Source organism: Chiloscyllium punctatum, chromosome 37, assembly GCF_047496795.1.
Source record: "Chiloscyllium punctatum isolate Juve2018m chromosome 37, sChiPun1.3, whole genome shotgun sequence".
NCBI classification, from domain to species: Eukaryota; Metazoa; Chordata; class Chondrichthyes; order Orectolobiformes; family Hemiscylliidae; genus Chiloscyllium; species Chiloscyllium punctatum.
Window position 1 is genome coordinate 48726894 of NC_092775.1, and position 20266 is coordinate 48747159.

At 40.6% G+C, this 20266-nt stretch overlaps 1 protein-coding gene across 4 annotated transcripts in view; it reads left to right on the forward strand.

Annotated features, from left to right (window-relative positions):
• The window catches only part of LOC140463095 (acetyl-coenzyme A synthetase, cytoplasmic-like), a 76869-nt gene that overhangs the window by 16838 nt on the left and 39765 nt on the right, over window positions 1-20266 (forward strand). For all 4 annotated transcript variants that reach the window (XM_072556812.1, XM_072556814.1, XM_072556811.1 and 1 more), the window contains exons 3-5: window positions 8507-8598; window positions 15477-15580; window positions 15954-16026. In XM_072556812.1, coding sequence (XP_072412913.1) covers window positions 8507-8598; window positions 15477-15580; window positions 15954-16026 — 269 coding nt within the window. The remainder of the gene's footprint in view (window positions 1-8506; window positions 8599-15476; window positions 15581-15953; window positions 16027-20266) is intronic.

Sequence of the window (20266 nt, forward strand, 5' to 3'; positions counted from 1 at the left end):
TTAAGTGTCATGAATGAGTAGATCTGTGAAAAAGAAGATGAGCAGGAAATAATTGTTGAGTCAGGTTTAGTTTTCCTGAGGGAAGCTTTGCGTTCACCTTGATGAGAAATTTGAACTGTTGTAAATTGTTCAAATATCTTGTTTCGAAATTCACTGACATGGTAACCAGAAGAGAACATTGTTAACCCTCTAATGTTGTAGTAGCCCTGTCAGTGACTAGTAGTGGGGTTTATTTGATCTGGAATGAGACTAGACCTTTCGCTTATCCCTCAGGAAATGTATTTTCCACTGTAGTAGAAGGAGAAAATAATGTCTGAGCTGTGTTGTTATCAAAGAGCCAGACTTGGCTCCATGAATGGATAACATATTTGGAAATTAGATCCGATACAGTACCCTTTGCAGATACATCCTTAAATTTCTGGAAAAAATGTTTATTGACTCTGTCATTACCAATGCAATCAAGACTTTGTTATAGCAAGATTGCATTGATTTACTTTATACTTCTCCCAATACTTTGTTTGTTTACCATCTCAAAGCATTTCTCATGAACAGACTACACTTGTTTTATGATCTAAAACTGATTTTTTTTGGATAAAGTGAATTTTGCTTGAATTATATTCAACAGACAATGTACAGGTTGCCCATTCTATACTTCTGATCATTTTGAGTAGAAATATTTTTCAAGCTGAGAAATTAGATATTTCAGGCTAGAAGCGAAGTAAATTGATTTGATACAGCAATATTCGACTTGACGTTTTCTGGTACTTAAAATTGTCATTTTGAAATTATAAAGGTGTCTTTCAGAAATTTCTTTTTCTCTCCATGGGATGTGGGTGTTGCTGGCTGGCTATCATTTATTGCCAATCCATAGTTGGCTTTGAGAAGCTAAGTAGCGAGCTGCATTCTTGAACCATTTGCTGACGAAGTGTTGTAGGATGATGCACAATTCCACTAGGAAGGGCATTTCAGGATTTTGACCCAGCAACAGTGAAGGAATGGCAATATATTTTCAAGTCAAGGTGGTGAGTAGCTTGGTGGGGAATTTGCAAGTAATATTCCCAGATATCTGCTGCTCTTGTCCTTCTAGATGGGATCGTTGTGGGTTTAGAAGGTGCTGTCTTAAGTGATTTTCCGCAGTGCATCATATAGATAGTATACACACTGCTGCTACTGTGCATCAGTGATGGATGGAATGGATGCTTGTGGGTGTGGCTCCAATCAAGTGGGCTGCTTTGCCCTAGAAGGGGTCAAGGTTCTTCAGTGTTGTTGGAGTTGGAACCGTCCAGGTAAGTGAGAGTATTTCATGACAAACAGAAATTGCTGGAAAAATTCAGCAGGTCTGGCAGCATCAGTGGAGAGAAATCAGAGTTAACATTCTGGATCCAGTAACCCTCCTTCAGAGCAAAGAGAAATCAGAGTCACTGATTTGAAAGCCTCAGCCTATTCAGCCTCTCTCTGTAGCTCAAACCCTCTGATACCAGCAAAATCCTTAAATCTTTTCTGAATCCTTTCAAGTTTCACACCCTCTTTCCTATAGCAGGGAGACCAGAATTGAACGCAGTATTCCAAAAGTGGCCTAATCAATATCCTGCACAGCCACAGCATGACCTCCCAGCTCCTATACTCAATGTACTGACCAACAAAGGCAAATGTATCAAACATCACCTTCTCTATCCTGTCTACCTGCAACACTGCTTTCTAGGAACTATGAACTGGCACTCCAATGCCTCTTTGTTCAGAAACACTCCCAGGGCCCTAACATTAACTGCTTTAGTTTGCTTTCCCAAATGCAACACCTCACATTTATCTGAACTAAACTCCATCTGCCTCTCCTTGGTCTGTTGGCCAATCTGATCGAGGCTCCATTGTACTCTGAAATAATCTTCTTCACTGTCCACTACACGACCTATTTTGGTGTCATCTGCAAACCTACTGATCCTGCCTTCTATATTCACATCCAACTTGTTTATATAAATGATGAAAAGCAGTGGACTCAGCACAGATCCTTGCAGCTGTCACAGACCTCCTGTGCAAAAATAACACCCTCTGCCACCACCCTCTGTCTCCCACCATCAAGCTAATTTTGTTTCCATTAGATTGCTCCCTTGTATTCCATGCTTATTTTAATATGTTAATGAAGAAAACTTGTGAAACAGCATAAAACGTTTTATAAAAAATTTCAAAATGTATCATTGGATGTGGGTGTCATGACAAAGCCGACGTTCTTTGCTCATTCCTAATTGCCTTTGGGAAGTGATGATGAGTTGCCTTCTGGATCAACTGAAGTCTGTGTGTTACACCCAAGGTGTTATTCAGTAAAGAAATCTAGGATTTTGATATACTGATAAAGGAGGAGCAGAAATATATTTCCAAGTCCAAGACATTATGCGAATGGGAGGGAAACTTGTAGGTAGTGGTGTTCCGATTAATTAGCTACCCTTGTCTGTCTTGGTGGTAGAAGTCAAGAGTTTGGATTGCTGAAGTGCATTTATTAAATGCTGCATTACAGCCTCCTTGTCATGATTGTGCAGGAGATGAATGTTTAAGGTGGTAATTAGGGTGCTAACCAAGAAGATTGCTTTGTCCTGGATAGCATTGAGTTTTATGAGAATCATTTCAGCTGCAATCATCCTTGCTATTGAAAAGTATTCCATCACACTTCTGACTTGTGCCTTTATGGGTTGCTACGTAGGATCTGAGGTGTCATGATCTGAGATATTTGCGATAGAATACTCAGCCTCTGACCTGCTCTTGTAGCCACAGTAGTTGCTGCAGTTAAGTTTCAATCACTGCGGAGCTTTTGGATGCTGGTGGTACTGTTCAGTGTTGACTATGCCACTGAATGTCAAGAAGAGTTGGCTAGCCTCTGCCTGTTGGAAATTGTCACTCAAAGGCTAGTCAATGACATGAATGACGTTAAATTTTGAATTTTATCCGATGTTGTTGTGTGGACATGGGAAAGAAATGCATGTAATGTTAAATGCCTTTTCAGTACAGTGGTATTATAAACCTGTGATTTGGAGCAAACTTTTGTGCATCTTACTTACAAAAGCTATGCAAGCACGTTTGGATGGTAGCCACAGTAAGTGAGTAATCAATAATGAATAGTCCATATGTTGTGTTTGCATTTTCATTTTTCATTCATGATAGAAGTATTCCAATTCATGAGGGGTCTGAGCAGAGTAACTGTGAAGAAATTGTTCCCAGTGGGAATTGAGAAGTGAAGTGCGTAAATTTAAGATAATTGACAAAAGATACAATGGCAACATGAAAATGTTTTTGAGGTGATGAGTGGTAGAAATCTGCATTGCACCGCCTGAGAATGATGGAGGCTTGTTTAAATTAGCTTTTTCAAAAGAAAGTGAGATCATTATCTGAAAAAGAAAGTGGTGGGATAAAGACAGGAGGATGGAGCTAGGTTAATTGCTCCTTCAGAGGGCAGCACAGACACAGTAGGCTGAATGGCCTCTGGTGCTGTAACCATTCTGTGATTCAGTATCTCTTTCTATGGGTGGATGTACGTCACATTTTTATACTTTCTCTTCTGTTTCTACTGTGATTCATTATTAATAGCATAACCATTTCGCTATTATCTGTTATCTCAGTAATAAAACTGGAATTAACTCACCCCGCTTTAAAAGTTTGATTTTAAAAACCTGACTTAAAACAAAATCAATTCTAATCTTTCCTTTTGGTGATAATTTTCTACAATTTTTACCTTTATCCAACTTTTATATTTGTATGATTTTACAAATACCATAGCATGTAAGTATTAGACTTCTGAGAAATTCAGATGAGTTTTGCATTAAGTACAAATTAATTGGTATTGACTTTTCTTCCATGTTTTCTTACTGGTACTTGGGTCCTGGCATTCTTTATATTGCGTTCCATATTCAGTTATTTATTATTTGGTGCCTTGTTAAAGAAACATCTGATAGTGTGTAGGGTCAGCAGACGGTGAAGAAAGCAAATGGTATATTGGGCTTCATAGTGAGTAGATTTCAGTATCATAGAATCTCTACAAATTGGAAGCAGGCCATTTAGCCCATCAAGTCCACACCAATCCTCTGAAGAGCAACCCACCCGGACACACCCTCCTATCTTATTCCTGTAACACTGCATTTTCTGTGGCTAATCCACCTAGCCTGCACATCTGTAGACACTATGGGCAATTTAGTATAGCCAATCCACCTAACCGACACATCTTTAGAATGAGAGGAACCCGGAGTACCTGAAGGAAAGATACACAGTCATGGGGAGAATGTGCAAATTCCACGCAGACAGTTGCCCGAGGCTGGGATCAAATTCCCAGTGCTGTGAGGCAGCATTGATAACCACTGTGCTACCATGCTGCCCCCAGGAACTGCTGCAATTGTGCAGGGCCTTGGTTAGAACACATCTGGAATGTTGTGTGCAGTTTTGATCCCTTATCTGAGGAAGGATGCTCTGGCTGTGGAAAATGTAAGAAAAATATTTACCAGACCAATACCTCGGATGGCAGGGCTGACTTCGGAAGAGGGACTGGATCAAACAGGATTACTGTATATCCACTGGAGTTAAGAAGAGGGAGAGATTGCATAAAAATCTATAAAACTTTAATAGGACTAGGCCAGGCAGGAAGGATGTTCCCAATGACTGGGGAGTCCAGAACTAGGGTTCACAGTCTAAGGTTATGGGGTAGGCTATTCAGGACTGAGGTAAGGAAAAATTCTTTTCATGACGAGAATGGCGAGCCTGTAGAATTCGCTGGTGCTGAAAGTGATTGAAGCCAAAACATTTGAATGCTTTCAAGAAGGCTTAAATATAGATCTTAGGGCTAACAGATCAAAAGGTATGGCGTGAAATTCCAAACAAGGGACTGCACTGGACAGTTAGACTCGAAAGGCTGAATGGCCTACTCCTGTTCCTGTTTAAAAGTTATAACATGGAAAAACATCACAAGGCTTCTCAGAGACTTCCTGAGATAAAACTGGTCTTTGAGCCAAAAAAGGAGGTAATAAGACCTTGAGATGGGATTTTAGAATGGGCTTGAAGGAAAATAGGAGACAGAAAGGAGGTGGAGAATTTCAGAATGTGGCTTGTCCAGTTCTTGAGTATGATTCCAAAGCAAAAAACTGAAATGGAAGAAACCTCAGTGTCAGAGCTGAGATTTCGTTTTCAGGCCATTGTGGTGTGGATTCTGCAATTAACAGGGGCAATGAGTTGATTATAGAGTCATAGAGATTTACAGCATGGAAACAGACCCTTTGGTCCAACCTGTCCATACCGACCAGATATCCCAACCCAATCTAGTCCCACCTGCCAGCACCCAGCCCATATCCCTCCAAACCCTTTCTATTCATATACCCATCCAAATGCCACTTAAATATTGCAATTGTACCTGCCTCCACCACATCCTCTGGCAGCTCATTCCATACATGTACCACCCTCTGTACAGGACATTGGTAAGGCTACTGTTGGAATATTGTGTGCAATTCTGTTCTCTTTCCTATTGCAAAGATGTTGTGAAACTTGAAAGGGTTCAGAAAAGATTTACAAGGATGTTGCCAGCGTTGGAGGATTTGAGCTATAGGGAGAGGCTGAACAGGCTGGGGCTGTTTTCCCTGGAGTGTCGGAGGCTGAGCGGTGACCTTATAGAGGTTTACAAAATTATGGGGGACATGGATAAGGTAAATAGGCAAAGTCTTTTCCCTGTGGTTGGGGAGTCCAGAACTAGAGGGCATAGGTTTAGGGTGAATGGAAAGATATAAAAGAGACCTAAGGGGCAAGTTGAAGTAAATGTGGCCGTAACCTTTAAGAAAAAAATTCTCTAAAAAGACTGAAGACAACCATACTTGATAAAATTAGACTTTCTTAGTTGATACACATCACTCCACATCCTTATCTATCTTTACTTCTTGAAATCTCCATTGTCCGTCTCACAGCATCCTAAACCATTGAGCTCTGTGTTAATTCTTTTTATAATTAGTCACTGTTATATTGTAAGGAAGCTGAAAGTGTGCTTCAGTGAAACATTGCATAAACTGCTCTTCGACTTCTGAAACTTGTAGAAACGTAGTCAGAAACTGTAATCTAACTAAGCTTTATCTGCAGTCCTTTGCTACAGTTGTATTTCCCACCTGAATGTTTGATTATATAAGTTGAATTCTTTTTTGTTAGTTAACTGAAATTATCAAGATTTGTAATATTCAGAGAAAGCGTGAAATGGGAGAAACTCTCCATTAAAAACAGTCTGGAGTTTGCACTTGCCAGCAGCTAGGCTGAAATTGCATTTTTTTGGATGCTTTCTCCCACTTTATCCAGTCCTATGTACACTATCCTATTAAGGTGGTAGGCAGACCCCTATTGCTGCTGGTCCATTCAGCAGCGGGCATTCCTAAGATATGTAGGGAAACGTTAGGGCTTCTCTGTGCCCTGTTGACAAGTGGTGGATTTAAGATGACCTATATGTGTAGGATTGTTAGACAAGAAGGTTAAAGCACTCCAACAATAATGAGTACTGCCAAGGTTGAGGCCATTTATTACCATGTTGTCTTCCCCATTGAATGGAGCCTCAGTCTTAGGTGGCTGCCTGGACTACTGCTGAAGGCCAGCTCCATTAAGCAAGGGATCTTGACATGTTTGAGGTTCTGGTCAGCCATTGGAAAATGTTGGATACCTCACAAAACTGCCTCCAATGGGCACTTCATCCCTTGGGTTCACCAGCCAATCTAGATCCCAACACACTCTGGGCATGTTCCCAAGAGGCAGGAATGTGTTGAGGAGCTGTCACAATGCTGCTACCCCCATTCTTCCACCAGCCTCAAGCCCCCTAACAAAGGGAGTGAGGAAAATTTACTCCTGAGTGTCGGATATTCAGGAAGGTTGACAAGGCCCACTCCCCCCTCCCCTGCCCATGACATAATGCAACTCTTTGATTTGCTTTTTACTATTTGCCACCACATTACTAAAACTTCCTCAAATCAGGTGTGCCACAGAACTGAATGCAGAAGATTAATGTAATACAGGAATTACCTTCTGCTTTATTTCAATGACTACTTAATTTTTAGCGAACAGCTGCATTTAAAGGCAATGGGATTGCGTGTTATTGCAATATCTCTCCAGTTTGCTTATACATTTTGCTGTACCATCCGCAGTTAAGGTTTGGAGATTTACAAAGAGCTTATTAGGTACAAATGCTTCGGTTTTACAGGGCTTTGGTGAGACCACATCGAGTAGTCAGTGTATACTATTGGTCTTAGTAAGTAAGGAAGAATGGAAATGTATTGGAAACATCTTGGAGAAGGTTCACTAGTCTAGTGCTTGGAAGGGGTGGGTTGTCCTTTGAGGAAAGTCTAAATAGAGGTGGGGTTTTATCTGCCGAAGTCTAGAAAAGCAAGAGGCCACTGGGGCAGAACGGTGGCTCAGTGGTTAGCACTGCTGCCTCACAGCACCAGGGACCTGGATTCGATTCGTGTGAAATTTGCAGATTCTCCCCATGTCTGCGTGTGTTTCCTCTGGGTGCTGTGGTTTCCTTCCACAATCCAAAGATGTGCAGGTTAGGTGGATTGGCCATGCTGAATTGACCATAGTGTTCAGGGATGTGTAGGCTAAGCACATTAGTCAAGGTAGAGTAGTAAGGGGATGGGTCTGGGAGGAGGAGAGGTGGGGCGGGGGGGTTTACTTTTCAGAGGGTTAGTGTGGACTTGTTGGGCCAAATGGCCTGTTTCCACACTGTAGGGATTCTATGATTTGAGACATGGAGGATCCTGATTCGACTTGACGGAGCAAATGTAGAAAAGATGTTTCTTCCTGTGGGAGAATCTAGAACTGTTTTTAAAATTAAAGGATTGCCCTTTTTAAGACAGAGGTGAAAAGTTATGTCCCTAAGAGCCATATGTCTTTGGAATGCCCTTCCTCAAACTGTAGTGAAAACAGAGTACATGAATATTTTTCAGACAGAGGTAGACCCTTGATTGACAAGGGGCTGCAAGGTCATTCGGGTGGGCAGAAATGTGGAGTAATCAGGTCAGCCACGATCATCTTGAATATCAGAGCAGTCTTGAGGAACATACCCTGTAGCTGGTTTGTATGCAAATGTGCTTTTTCCCCAAATTGTATATTCATTCCATTTGAATCCTCTGCATCTGGCAAAATGGGGTATCTGATATAATGTCAAAGCTTTACTTATAATTTTTAGTGGGCTACTAGAAAATGATGAGTTGGTAACTATTTTCACCCTCAAAATTCACTGCCCGTTGCCAAATTTTTCTGTTTGAAAACGCCTGTCTTCTCTACTACATCATAGACACAACCAGGAATCCATTCGAAGAGGTAGAAAGCCTACAACTTACGATATTCATGATCTTGTATACTGATATATTTTTCCTTTTAAATCTATTGAACAATAAATGTTACTTCCACTTTCTTGTAAATTATTGTTAATTCTGTGTCTTAATTCACATGATGCTTAGTGTTAAATAGCAGAAGGTTAGTAGAAATATAACTTTCTGTTATTTGATTGCAGGGAGGGGAATGATCCTGGAGATTGTATGCAAATAACTTACAAAGAACTCTTGCAGCAGGTCTGCAAATTTGCCAATGTCCTGCAAGCTCATGGTAAGCTCCTCAATTAAAATCTCCCTAATTCATTTTCCCTATTTTATAAAAGATGGAAATCAAATATAAGGTCTTTAATGTTTGATATGACTAATGTGTCAGTGTCTGTGCAAATTAATTACATTCAGAAAATGTAAAAGGACATGAACACATTTAAAAAACTTATATATGAGTGATACATACCCAGGATTTAGTTATCTGAATTTTTATTCAGGGTTTAATTAAATTGGCAAAGCCAAGGATGCACGTGGCACTGTTTCCTAGCGTTGCCCTCAGAATAGCTTTATGTGGATTTTATTGATTAGTACATGATTTTATTTTGAGTTATTAACACTAGGCACTTCTCACAACATGGGGAAGTTATCTTTAAAGATATAATTCAAACATTTGCTGCTATTCTTAACCTACTGTTGCTGCAATTTTAAGAAGTCAAAATGCTCATTACAAGAGAACCATTAGTATTATGTATTAGTTAATGGCTTAAAGATTATACAGCACTACGCAGGCTTAATGTTCTATGCTGGCAAATATGCTCTAATTGAGCCTTCTCCTGTTTTTCCTCATTCAGCTGTAGTACTATAACCTAATTGAGCTCTAACTCTCTTCTGTTTGTCTCATATGCTGGTCTAGCATCCCTTTGAAGCAAATATAGATGCAGCAAACACATCCTTTTCGCTCTCTGGGTAAAAGTCTTTTTTAATTCCCTATTTGCTTTCTTGATGACTTGTATTATGGTTTCTAGTTTAGCTGGTCCTCATATGAGGAAATATTCTCTCTCCACAGTATTGAAATCCATCACAATTTTTAAAAAAAATCCCAGTTAGATTGCACCTTGGCCTTCACTTCTCAAGGGAAGAGAAAAGGAGAAAACATCTTCTGTTGGCCATATCCTTCATCCCTGGTGACTTTCTTGTTGTCCATCTTTGCACTCTCTCAAGTACCTCAATATCACTTTTCTTACATGGCAACCAGAATTACATACAGTACCTCAAGAGTGGTCTAACAAACATTTTTTACTAGTTTAGCATAACTTTATTTCTCAGCGCTAACCCTCTAAAAGGAAGCTGTAGAGTTTGGTTTACTTGTTTATGTCACTACTTTAGTGATTGAAGTATTGGTGTCCCTGATCTATTCTCAATTCCTTTTAGCTTATTGGTGCTGAATTTTATTGTCTACCCATGGGCATTAAAGCAGGTGGGTTGATTGGTAAATTAGAGTACTGTCCCATCAGTGGAATCTGCTGCCACAATTTTACAGGCTGGAAACATCTAGTGAGTTGCATATCCCTGGCCCAGTTGAGATCAGTTAATCTGTAGTTAAGGGCCTCATCCCTTCGCTGCTGCTGTGATTTAACAGAGTGGAAGAGACCTATGCTCAGTGTGCGGCGCGATAGGTTTCACCCTGTGGACTGCTGGCTTGAAAAGGGGAAGTTATCAGGGTGATTTTGCATCTTTCCTGGGCCCCTTTGTCCAATCAGTGCATTCCAACTTTGACTCACCGTTTTGCCTTCGGATTTGCACCCTGCAGTCCTGGCAAGATTCAGCACTTAGCTGGATTTTGAGACCTGAGGTTGCTCATTCTGTATGGCTGCTGTGATACCAGTGCTGTTCATTGCTTGTGGTTTTGCTGCTGGCCCCCAGTCCACCCACACCTCTGAGGCAGGGCTTCCTTCCTGAAATGGACAGAAGACCTACCTCAAAACTAATTAATCATCCTCTGAAAAAATATTAATATGTGGCAAGCCATTCAAGGAGAGCCGGATTCATCCCAACATTTATCCTGGATGACGGGGTGGCCTACCTTCCAGACGTAACTTGTTTTTTTTGCATGTTTCATGTGAAATTTTCACATGAGCTACATTTTGACTTCCAGCAGCTCATTTTTCATTTTTGCTCACTCCTATTATTAGGAAATGAGATTACGCAGTAGCAATACCTTCAGTATTTGTATTGAATCTTTTTCTTGAGTTTCTTCCTTTGGGTAAATGGCACAAAAACAAACAAAGAATCTATAATATATAGCAGCCCGTGTAATCTCACACTGAGAATTAATCAGATAAAAATAGTATGTCAACTATTTGTCAATGCCATGTTAGAAACTTATTTTGCAAAGTCATGCTGTTACTTGGTAACAGGACACTGTGACCTGTGCAATAGTGGCTCAAACAAAACTAGAACAGACAAAACATGGCAAGTGGGTAATAGCAGCTTTGATTGAAATGAAATTTCCTTTAGTATCAAAAGTGGCAAATACTTCTGTCTTAAATAGTACTAAATAGTTAACTTTTCATGAAAACTTTAAGTTCACAAATGATCATACAGCATGCAAATGATTTGTAAGATAAAAAGAATAAATGGTTTTCTGACTTTTGTGTCTATCACTTATCTATCTTGTTCCTCAACTTCTGTGTGATTTTCTAAATCATGTTCTGCTTCTGCTTCAGAAACAGTAGGTGATGATTGTTAATGCATACTGTACATTGAACATGTGGTCTTGTTTACCAACTTTATGCCACCTGGTTACAGATAATTCGACTTTGATGCCACCCCCCCCAGAGACGACATCATGGTGTTGTCAATTGTCGGCATCTTGAACTGGACTGTCTTGTCAGGCAATTTTGATTCTCTTCACACTGAAGAACGTCTTCTCTAATTTGGCCATGGTCAACATATTATAATTTATGCATTTCTTTTATCAAAGTGTCAGAGCTGACTACTCCCCACGCTCTTTGAATTGGTTTGTGCTTGTGTCCTGCAACAGATCTTGTGATGTAATTGAGACATCCTATTATTGATTCTCTGCATCCCTATCCAACCCGGTTTCTAGGTATTTACAGTGCTTTAATTGGAATTAGTCCTCTTCTTTATACTGGAGGTGGTTGATGTCTTAACTGTCTTTTGAGAAGGTGAGCTCGAAGGCGTTTTTGTAGCACCAATGGGTAGTGCAGGTTTTGGTCAAATCAGAAAGTGCTCCATCTTGATTCCATGCTGGAATTTAGTTACCATTAGTTTTCTTTTCGCTTACATTCTATTACTGTCAAGACCAATGTAGTTGTGTAAAACCACCAAAGTGACTTCATTACTTCAATATTTCAGCTTTTTGTGCCGTTGTGTAGGATGAAACCTTGCTGGATTATAGATCTAATCTTTCTGTATAAGAAGGCAAGGTGTTACCATCCATGCACTAATGTTGCCTGTCTTGACATCATAAAAAACTAATGGTTATGACTCAAACATAATTCCTACTTCTCCCCAACTACACTTTGCCTCTATCTACTTTTTTTTCTTTCTCAGAGCCAATTAGCTATTTGTCCATCTACTTCCCTCCTCATTCCATGTTATGTGACCTTCTTTATTATGTGGTATCATATCAAACATCTTTGAAAATCAAGATAAAGTATTCCCAGTGCATCACTCCAATCTACTATTTCTGTTCCCACCTCAAAAAGGTCAGTGATTTCAATCAAGCAGTTCTTTCGCTTCTAAAATCCACTTTGATTTTCATATCACATTTCACCTCCTTTTATGTTCTCTATTCTGTTTTTTTATAGTAGAGATTCCATTATATTTTCTATTACCAATGAATTGCTGATTGGTCTATAATTCTGAGTGTGTTCCACTTGCCTTAAATTTAGGTTTTAATGTAGATATAGATTGGACTGGTACGAATAGAACAATTTACTTAATCATTATGATGCATGATTGACTCTACAGTGGTGTTGGCTCAGCTGTTGCGCTGAGAGCTAGAGTTGCCAGATCTGTAAGAAAGTATGTTGGAAGTATTATCACAGGAGTGCCATCGTGCAATTACTTTGCCCTGTTAAACTGTCTTTATCAATCTCCAGACCAATATTTCCATCAACAATGAACAGAAGTGTTCAAATAAGAGGGAGAAAAAGCATCTACTTTTTTAAAGCACTTCAGATTTTTGTCATTGATTGCTCACCGTAATGTCCAGGAGATCAAACTGTGCAGAATTCTGGGCAATCTTGACAGGTTGACAACCCATTGAAATGACCAGGATTTTCCATCCGTTCACTTTAATTATCAAAAGGATCATAGATTGACACACAGAAAAGTGTTCATTACAATTTGAACAGCGTCCAAGTGAGGTGGATATTATTAGATGAGGTGCAGTTAATATTTTTATCCCTAGTATCGCTGTGGGTATAGGCTTACTTAAGAAAAAGTGACAAGTGCACAACATGTTCTTTCTCCATAAAACAATAATAAAATTGATGTATTACTTTTATTATAAATATTCTGCTTCTCAGTGAAACCTAGTGATATCCAGAGGCATTGGCTGTTCTTCTGAAGTCCTTTGAGTAACTCAAATTCTTTATATGGGAATGGTAATACAAGTGCAGAGTGAATTTCAATGCAAATGTGTTGAATGTTTGTACATGCATTGGCCAGAAAATATACAGGTATATATACAATTCCAATATGGGGTGCATCTACTTTTTGAGTTGGATAAAGCATTTGGTATCCTAGTTTCAAACTGAAAAGAATTCTGTGCTTTTATGCAGCTGCTGTCAATCCCCATGTTAAGTGAAGTTGAGAGGGTAGAAAATCTAATGCAATTCAAAAATTGCCTATCAATTTGTGTAAACTTGGCTTCGCGATGTCTGAGGATGCCCCTATATAATCATATTTTACCCACAAACATTTTTAGAAAAATGAAAATGTGATGATGCAGAAAATGAATGAAAAATGTATTTTTAAAAGATTTGTTCACACCTTAGAATGGCATGACCTTGAACAGTAATGGAGGTCCTGGGCCTCCTTCACCGCCGTTCCCTCACCACCAGACACCTGGAGGAAGAACGCCTCATCTTCCGCCTCGGAACACTTCAACCCCAGGGCATCAATGTGGACTTCAACAGTTTCCTCATTTCCCCTTCCCCCACCTCGCCCTAGTTCCAAACTTCCAGCTCAGCACTGTCCCCATGACTTGTCCTACCTGTCAATCTTCTTTTCCACCTATCCGCTCCACCCTCCTCCCTGACCTATCACCTTCATCCCCTCCCCCACTCACCTATTGTACTCTGATACTTTCTCCCCACCCCCACCCTCCTCTAGCTTATCTCTCCACCCTTCAGGCACTCTGCGTTTATTCCTGATGAAGGGCTTTTGCCCGAAACTTTGGTTTTACTGCTTCTCAGATGCTGCCTGAACTGCTGTGCTCTTCCAGCACCACTAATCCAGAATTTTGAACAGTAATAGACATTGTTGGGTATTAGCAATTTAAAAATTCAGTTATTTTTTTTTCTGCTTTGTTCAGACAAGGGCAATACAATCTGCCATATCATCAATGTATTCAACCATGTTTCCTTGATTTACTACTGCATTAAATAATCTTGGAGCATCTCTCTGGTCTTTCTGTCTTCAACGAGGGAAATGAGAGCAGGTGAATAATAACCAGGCTTTTCAGAATTGTTGGACTAGGCTGAAGAACATACAGACTTATGATCACCTCACTTGAAATTTCTGTTATGCCATCCACTCAGAGTAAGATTCAATTGTTGTTCCTGTTGGAACTCCCATGACTGCCTCCCATGCCAGAGTGAAAAGACTCTTGCCATTGGATTAGTTGGCTCAATCCTGCTCCTCTCATTGTCAGCATCTTGCACGGTCAAAGCCCATTTGAATCCAGCGAGTTGGAAGCCGTTGCCAATTGTGGCCTCTATCACCATCTTTCACGCCTGGAATTTAGAATAGTCAGGTTTTATATCTGCTTATTAGTGGCTTCAATAACCTGAGAGACCAGCTGCCATCAGCAGTTGATGTTTAGGCCCTGAATCACCCCTGATCCTTTGACTGGAGCTTGACCGTGCTTTTGGGATGCAAGAATGTCCAGGCCAGTGATCTCTGGGTGTGCAGGGCAGTTGTTTATAAAGATGACAATCTGCTTATTCTTCCATTAATAAGTTTTATCAACTCTCTTGATTCACATCTCAAAAATGCTGGAGCTCATCCAAGTGGTCTGTTAGCCCTGTAACATTGCAAAGGCATGTGACTTCTAAAGACAATATGCGTTGATGCCTCAAGTTCTTGTATATAGTTCAGTCAACCTCAGTAGTTTAATTTTCTTCTTGATATTTGACTTGATAAATTTCCTTGCAATAATATTTAACATATGTTCTATTTGTTTAAAGAATATTATTTGTTAACAATACAGTACCTGTATTTAACATTCTATTGTTTCATATAACCATAAGTTATCCGGTTACTGAATTTTCCAGTTGAATGAATTTTATGGTCATGTGGAATCGTTTTTGTCTTGAATTTGACCCAGGTTAGTAATTGCAGATGATTAGATATTTTGAGGTGACATATACTGGCTGCTTATATTACTCTTCAGTTTTATTAAAATTTTCTGTTCATAATTTTCAGAAAAACAACTAGTGCATTTCTCCCCAAAAAGAAACCATGGGAAATGTTGTGGTGGAATTCAGTCCAAAGTTATTTTCGGATGACCACCAGTTGGAAGTAGCACAGGAATTGTCTGGATATGAATCTGGCTTTGGCTTTTACGTTTGACCGGAGGAGTGGAGGGGACAGAAATAAATCATGTTCATTTCTTGTAACCATTACTTCACTTTTTCGTAAGATGTTCTACAGTAAAGATTTGGACACAGTGTTTTGTTTTGGTATACTGATTGGAACAAATAACTTGTGTAGATAAAAACAGCAGTTAAACGTTTAAATTTTAAATCTGAACTCACTAACATACACAGTCTGGTATAAATTTTAGTTGCTGCATATTCTCTTGCCCTGTTTTAATTTGGATATCCATGGATGAACCAGAACCAAAAAAATGTTGCTTCCTGTCATGGTCTATGCAACTATTTATGTCTTTTTATTTAAAATCCACAGGAGTGAAGAAAGGAGACAGAGTTTCAATCTACATGCCAATGATCATAGAATTGGTTGTTGCCATGTTAGCTTGTACCAGAATAGGGGCAATACATTCCATTGTGGTAAGAAAAAATATAGTTGCTAGTCTCCTTTGTTATGATTACTGTAATTGTAGGGAATTTAGAAATTTAAATAATTATTTAATGAATACTTTAATTGACCAGATCAATTCAGTAACTGAGTTCAAGAAATCTCCTTCTCATCCAACAAAAGCAGAATGGGACTCACTTTAAATACTGAAAAACTTTAGGTACGTTATATTCTAGTTGCTGCTGATCGACATAACCAGGAATTAATGACTGCATCCTTGTGAATGCTGAGAAGCGTGCAACTCTGACTTCAGTTTAGCAAATTCAAGCAATTAAACCTAGATGATCAATGTAAATCCAATTCACTGTTATTGAGCTGTCAAATAATTTTCATTTTAAATTTCAGTTTGCAGGATTTTCTGCAGAATCTCTATGTGAACGAATTCTGGATTCTTCCTGTTCTCTGCTAGTTACAGCAGGTAAATAAACAGCTTGTGCACCAAATTCTGCCTATCAATTAATCTGTAGCAATATTTTCAGGGCTCCTGTTGCATTACTGGTGAAGTACTTCATTTGTTGTTGCAATGTATTTGGTAATTTTAATATAACTGTGCAGGTTGCATTGGGTGGGGAAGGGGATTTAAATGAGCAAAGATTCCAAGCCTGTCCAGGAAACCAGCTCCAATCTGCTGATCTTTGTGCTTTGGTCAGCTGGATGAGTGGGGTAGTGTACGTGTATTGGGATTTTAAAAATGTAAATGAGGTTGCAACTGACTGATCTAACCCCCTTTTCAAGTTTAAGTTTCCAGCTGGGTTTACCAGACTGTGGCCATGCCTAGAAACAGCACTGACTGAGGAAAATCTTGGAGAGAAGGCAATAGGTACTGTCATCTTGCAGAGCAGTATGAAAGAAGTGTTTTCTGCTTGGCTGCACATACTCCCTCTCTGTAGGACAGCTCTCACTACCCCCCCAAAAACTAAAAGCCCCAGTTCTCAAGCACCAAGTTTACTGATTGCATAGGACCCCTCTTCAATCTTAGACCCTCTCTGAGGTCAGAGATCAGACTCATATAATTCTCCTTCGGAATATTGACACCTTTCCCCGTCCCGCAATTGGAAACCTGGGGTTCTGGATTACTAATCCAGTGATGTCACCACTAAATTACCAACTCTATCTATGGGGATAACCTTTTTCTGATTGGTCACACACTGAGAGTAGTGAGATTTGTGCACTTTTGAAGTGTTTGCATTGGCATACAAATATACTTGTAGTTATTTGCACAAATGCACGTACATGGTAAACACTACACAAGCTGCGTTTTCAAAGGCAGTTAACAATTTCTAGCCAGAAAGGTGTGACAAGAATTTGTTGCATGAGATACACTGGCATTCAGGCTGAAAGCAGATTGATATTCAGCATTGACCTTTGTTTGGAGCTGAACTACTTGAGGTATTTATTAGCAAGCTGGGTGAAGGGATAATGATTTCAAGTTTGCCAATGACAAAACATAGGGAGCACTGTAAAAGCAATACAGGTGGAAGCATGCATGGCAAATAGATTACATTATAGGTAAGTGTGAGGGTATTGCTTTGAAACTAAACAGAGCTGAATCAGTGTTCTTTCTAAATGGTGATCCAGCTCAACTAATGTATCATATACAGAAAATAAAACTGTCCTGGGAATGTACAAACACTATTAAAAAGGCTAATGAGGAGTCAAGATGGTGGCGACCCAGGAGGTCTGCTTTGCTGAGCTCTGCACCAGAATCTAGACAAAGTGTGGCACTCACCCTTCCTTCACTGTTTAATTTGTTGGAAATAACTATTTCCCAACCCTTCGAATTATTTAGTACCAGTTCTGAACAGTTTGGTGCAGTTTAGAAGATGACTAGGGAAGAAGCACGGGGATTGTGTCAGACAGGGAACCCACCCCCGCAACAATGGACACACCCATGGCCGCATCATCAGCCTCCGTGACCTCCCCCAGGAACTCACCTGCGGAACACAGCCTGATCTCGGAGTTGGTGAAACTCCGAGAGAAGATAGATTAGTCGATGGAAGAGACCCGGGCCAGGCCTGAATTGATCTCGGTCACGCTGCAGTGGCGTGACCTGGAGACCCAGCGTCTCGGGGAAGTGGTGCAATGGGCCGTGGCTTCCAAGACTGCAGCCGAATCCTTAGTGGGTCGGATTCTGGCATTAGAATGCAGAGTGTGGAGGAGCAGGTTGACGACCTCGAAAAACAAGGTCGTCAGAAGAACATCCGGTTGCTGAGGTTCCCCAAACAGGGGGAGGAAAATGGCCAGCTTGTCAGCTTTCTGGAGCAATGGCTCACAGTTTCCAAGGCTGGAGGTTGAGGTAGGCTGGGTGTGGGTATAGCAGGCCCACCAGGTCACAATGTGCAGGCCCGGATCGGACCAGCGACCCCACCCAGTCCTAGTGTGACTCCAGCACTGTTGAAACAAACAAATAATGCAGGAAGCCTCTAGAACACTGGGGAAGGATCCTCAGGCTATGGTATATAAAGGATCGTGAATCATGTTTTTTCAGGACTTTTCTCCAGTTGTGATTCACAAGAGGAAGGTCTTTGAGGTAAAAAGGCGGCTGAGGGACCTGAATATCCAGTATTCCATTAGATATCCAGTGATACTGCATTTCAGCAATGGGGGTTCGTGTTTAACTTTGATTCATCAGAAAAGGCAAAGGACTTCTTGGATGCTTTAAAATAGACTGACTGGCTTGAATTATATGGACAATTATTTTATTCTGTTTTTTTTTCCACGTAATTTGCCTGGTTGTTGGAGGGATGGTCTTTGTCGTCTTGTTAATATATATCGGGGTCAAAATGATCTCTCTTTCTTTTTTTGTTTGCTTTCCCTTCTGTCCCCCTTCCAGGCATACCTTGTTTTGGATTGGGGGTGGAGGGGAAGAGGGGAGAGGTCATGTATTAAATTTTTTTTGTTGTTCAACCAGAGGTGCCTAGGATTACAGGATGGAGGGGACAAGTTGGTACCCACTTTTAACTTTATTGTCATAAGATATTGTTTTTTTTTCTTTGTGTTGTCTGGGGCGTGGGCCTAACTCCAGCTGGAAGGAGTCATGATGGGATTATTGGGTGGTATGAGCGCCCCCCCCCCCCCCCCCCCCCGTGAACAAGAGGGAAAGTCTCCTTTCAGTTATGTGAAATGTTGATATGCTGTAAAAAGCAGTTGTTAGAAGTTTTGATTTAGTAGTTTTGGAAATTGCATTTTTAAACTTAGAGAAACTGTTTATGGTTTTCACTCAGTGCACTATGAGTGGGGTTCTTCCTCCCAGGGGTCACTGACTGTTTTGGATGATCGTGGCTAGCCATTCGTTTAAATGGTGCACCTGGAATGTTAAGATGGTCATTCACCAATTAAAAGAAAAAAGATACTGTCAAGCCTTAGAAAGGAGAGGGTCAATGTAGCCTTGTTACAAAAAATGCACTTAACCAATAAGGAGCATTTGAAGTTGCAACAGGGAGGATTCGTCCATGTATTTTTCTCATCTTTTAACTCAAAGTAGAGGAATGGTCATTCTCATCCGGAAAAACCTCCCGTTTCAAACCCTAGGCCAAATTAAGGATGAGTGTGGGCAATTCATAATACTTAAATCTTTAATACATGTGGGCGGCACGGTGGCACAGTGGTTAGCACTGCTGCCTCACAGCGCCTGAGACCCGGGTTTAATTCCCGCCTCAGGCGACTGACTGTGCGGAGTTTGCACATTCTCCCCGTGTCTGTGTGGGTTTCCTCCGGGTGCTCCGGTTTCCTCCCACAGTCCAAAGATGTGCAGGTCAGGTGAATTGGCCATGCTAAATTGCCCATAGTGTTTGGTAAGGGGTAAATGTAGATGTAGGGGTATGGGTGGGTTGCGCTTTGGCGGGGCGGTGTGGACTTGTTGGGCCGAAGGGCCTGTTTCCACACTGTAAGTAATCTAATCTAACCTAATCTAATCTAATATGGGATTCTGAATATATATTGCCTCCCCCGGCGCATCCATTTAAATTTGTAACAGGGCCTTTGGGGCACATCATACAATTATAGGGGGAGACTTTAATTATATTATTGACCCCGAGGTGGACAGGATGCCTAGGGGTCTTGCTGGTATGTCTCTGCAATCCAGACTTATAGTTGACTTGAACAAGGAGTTAGGGTTGGTGGACGTATGGAGATGTCTTCACCCCGAAGGTAGGGATTTTACCTTTTTTTTCTAATCCACATAAGTGCTGTACTAGAATTGACATGTTTTTGTGTCCCATCAACCTTTTTGAATTTGGTGCTATCTTGCAGAATAGGGAATATTGCTGTTTCTAATCATGTGGCAGTGACATGGCAGTCAAGGCCAGTGGTGGTAGGACAGGTTCCCGGCACAGGCACATGGACCCATTCCTCCTGAAAGGTGGCAAGTTTATAGAGTATTTTTCATGGGAGTTTAAAATTTTTTGGGATATTAATTTAGGTGCGGCCAGCAACCCATCGGTGTTGTTGGAGACGCCAAGGCCTATGCACAGGGTTTGATTATTTCTTACTCTGTGAAATGACAGGGGGAGAACAGCAACATTTGCTCGAGGCTTGCCTGAAGGCAGCTGAGTTAGCATACTTTGATAGGCCGTCTCTACCTAAATTGCAGCGGATTATAGCCCTTCGGGCTACTTTGAATGCTGCACTTACCCAAACAGCAAAGAGGGACATCTCTT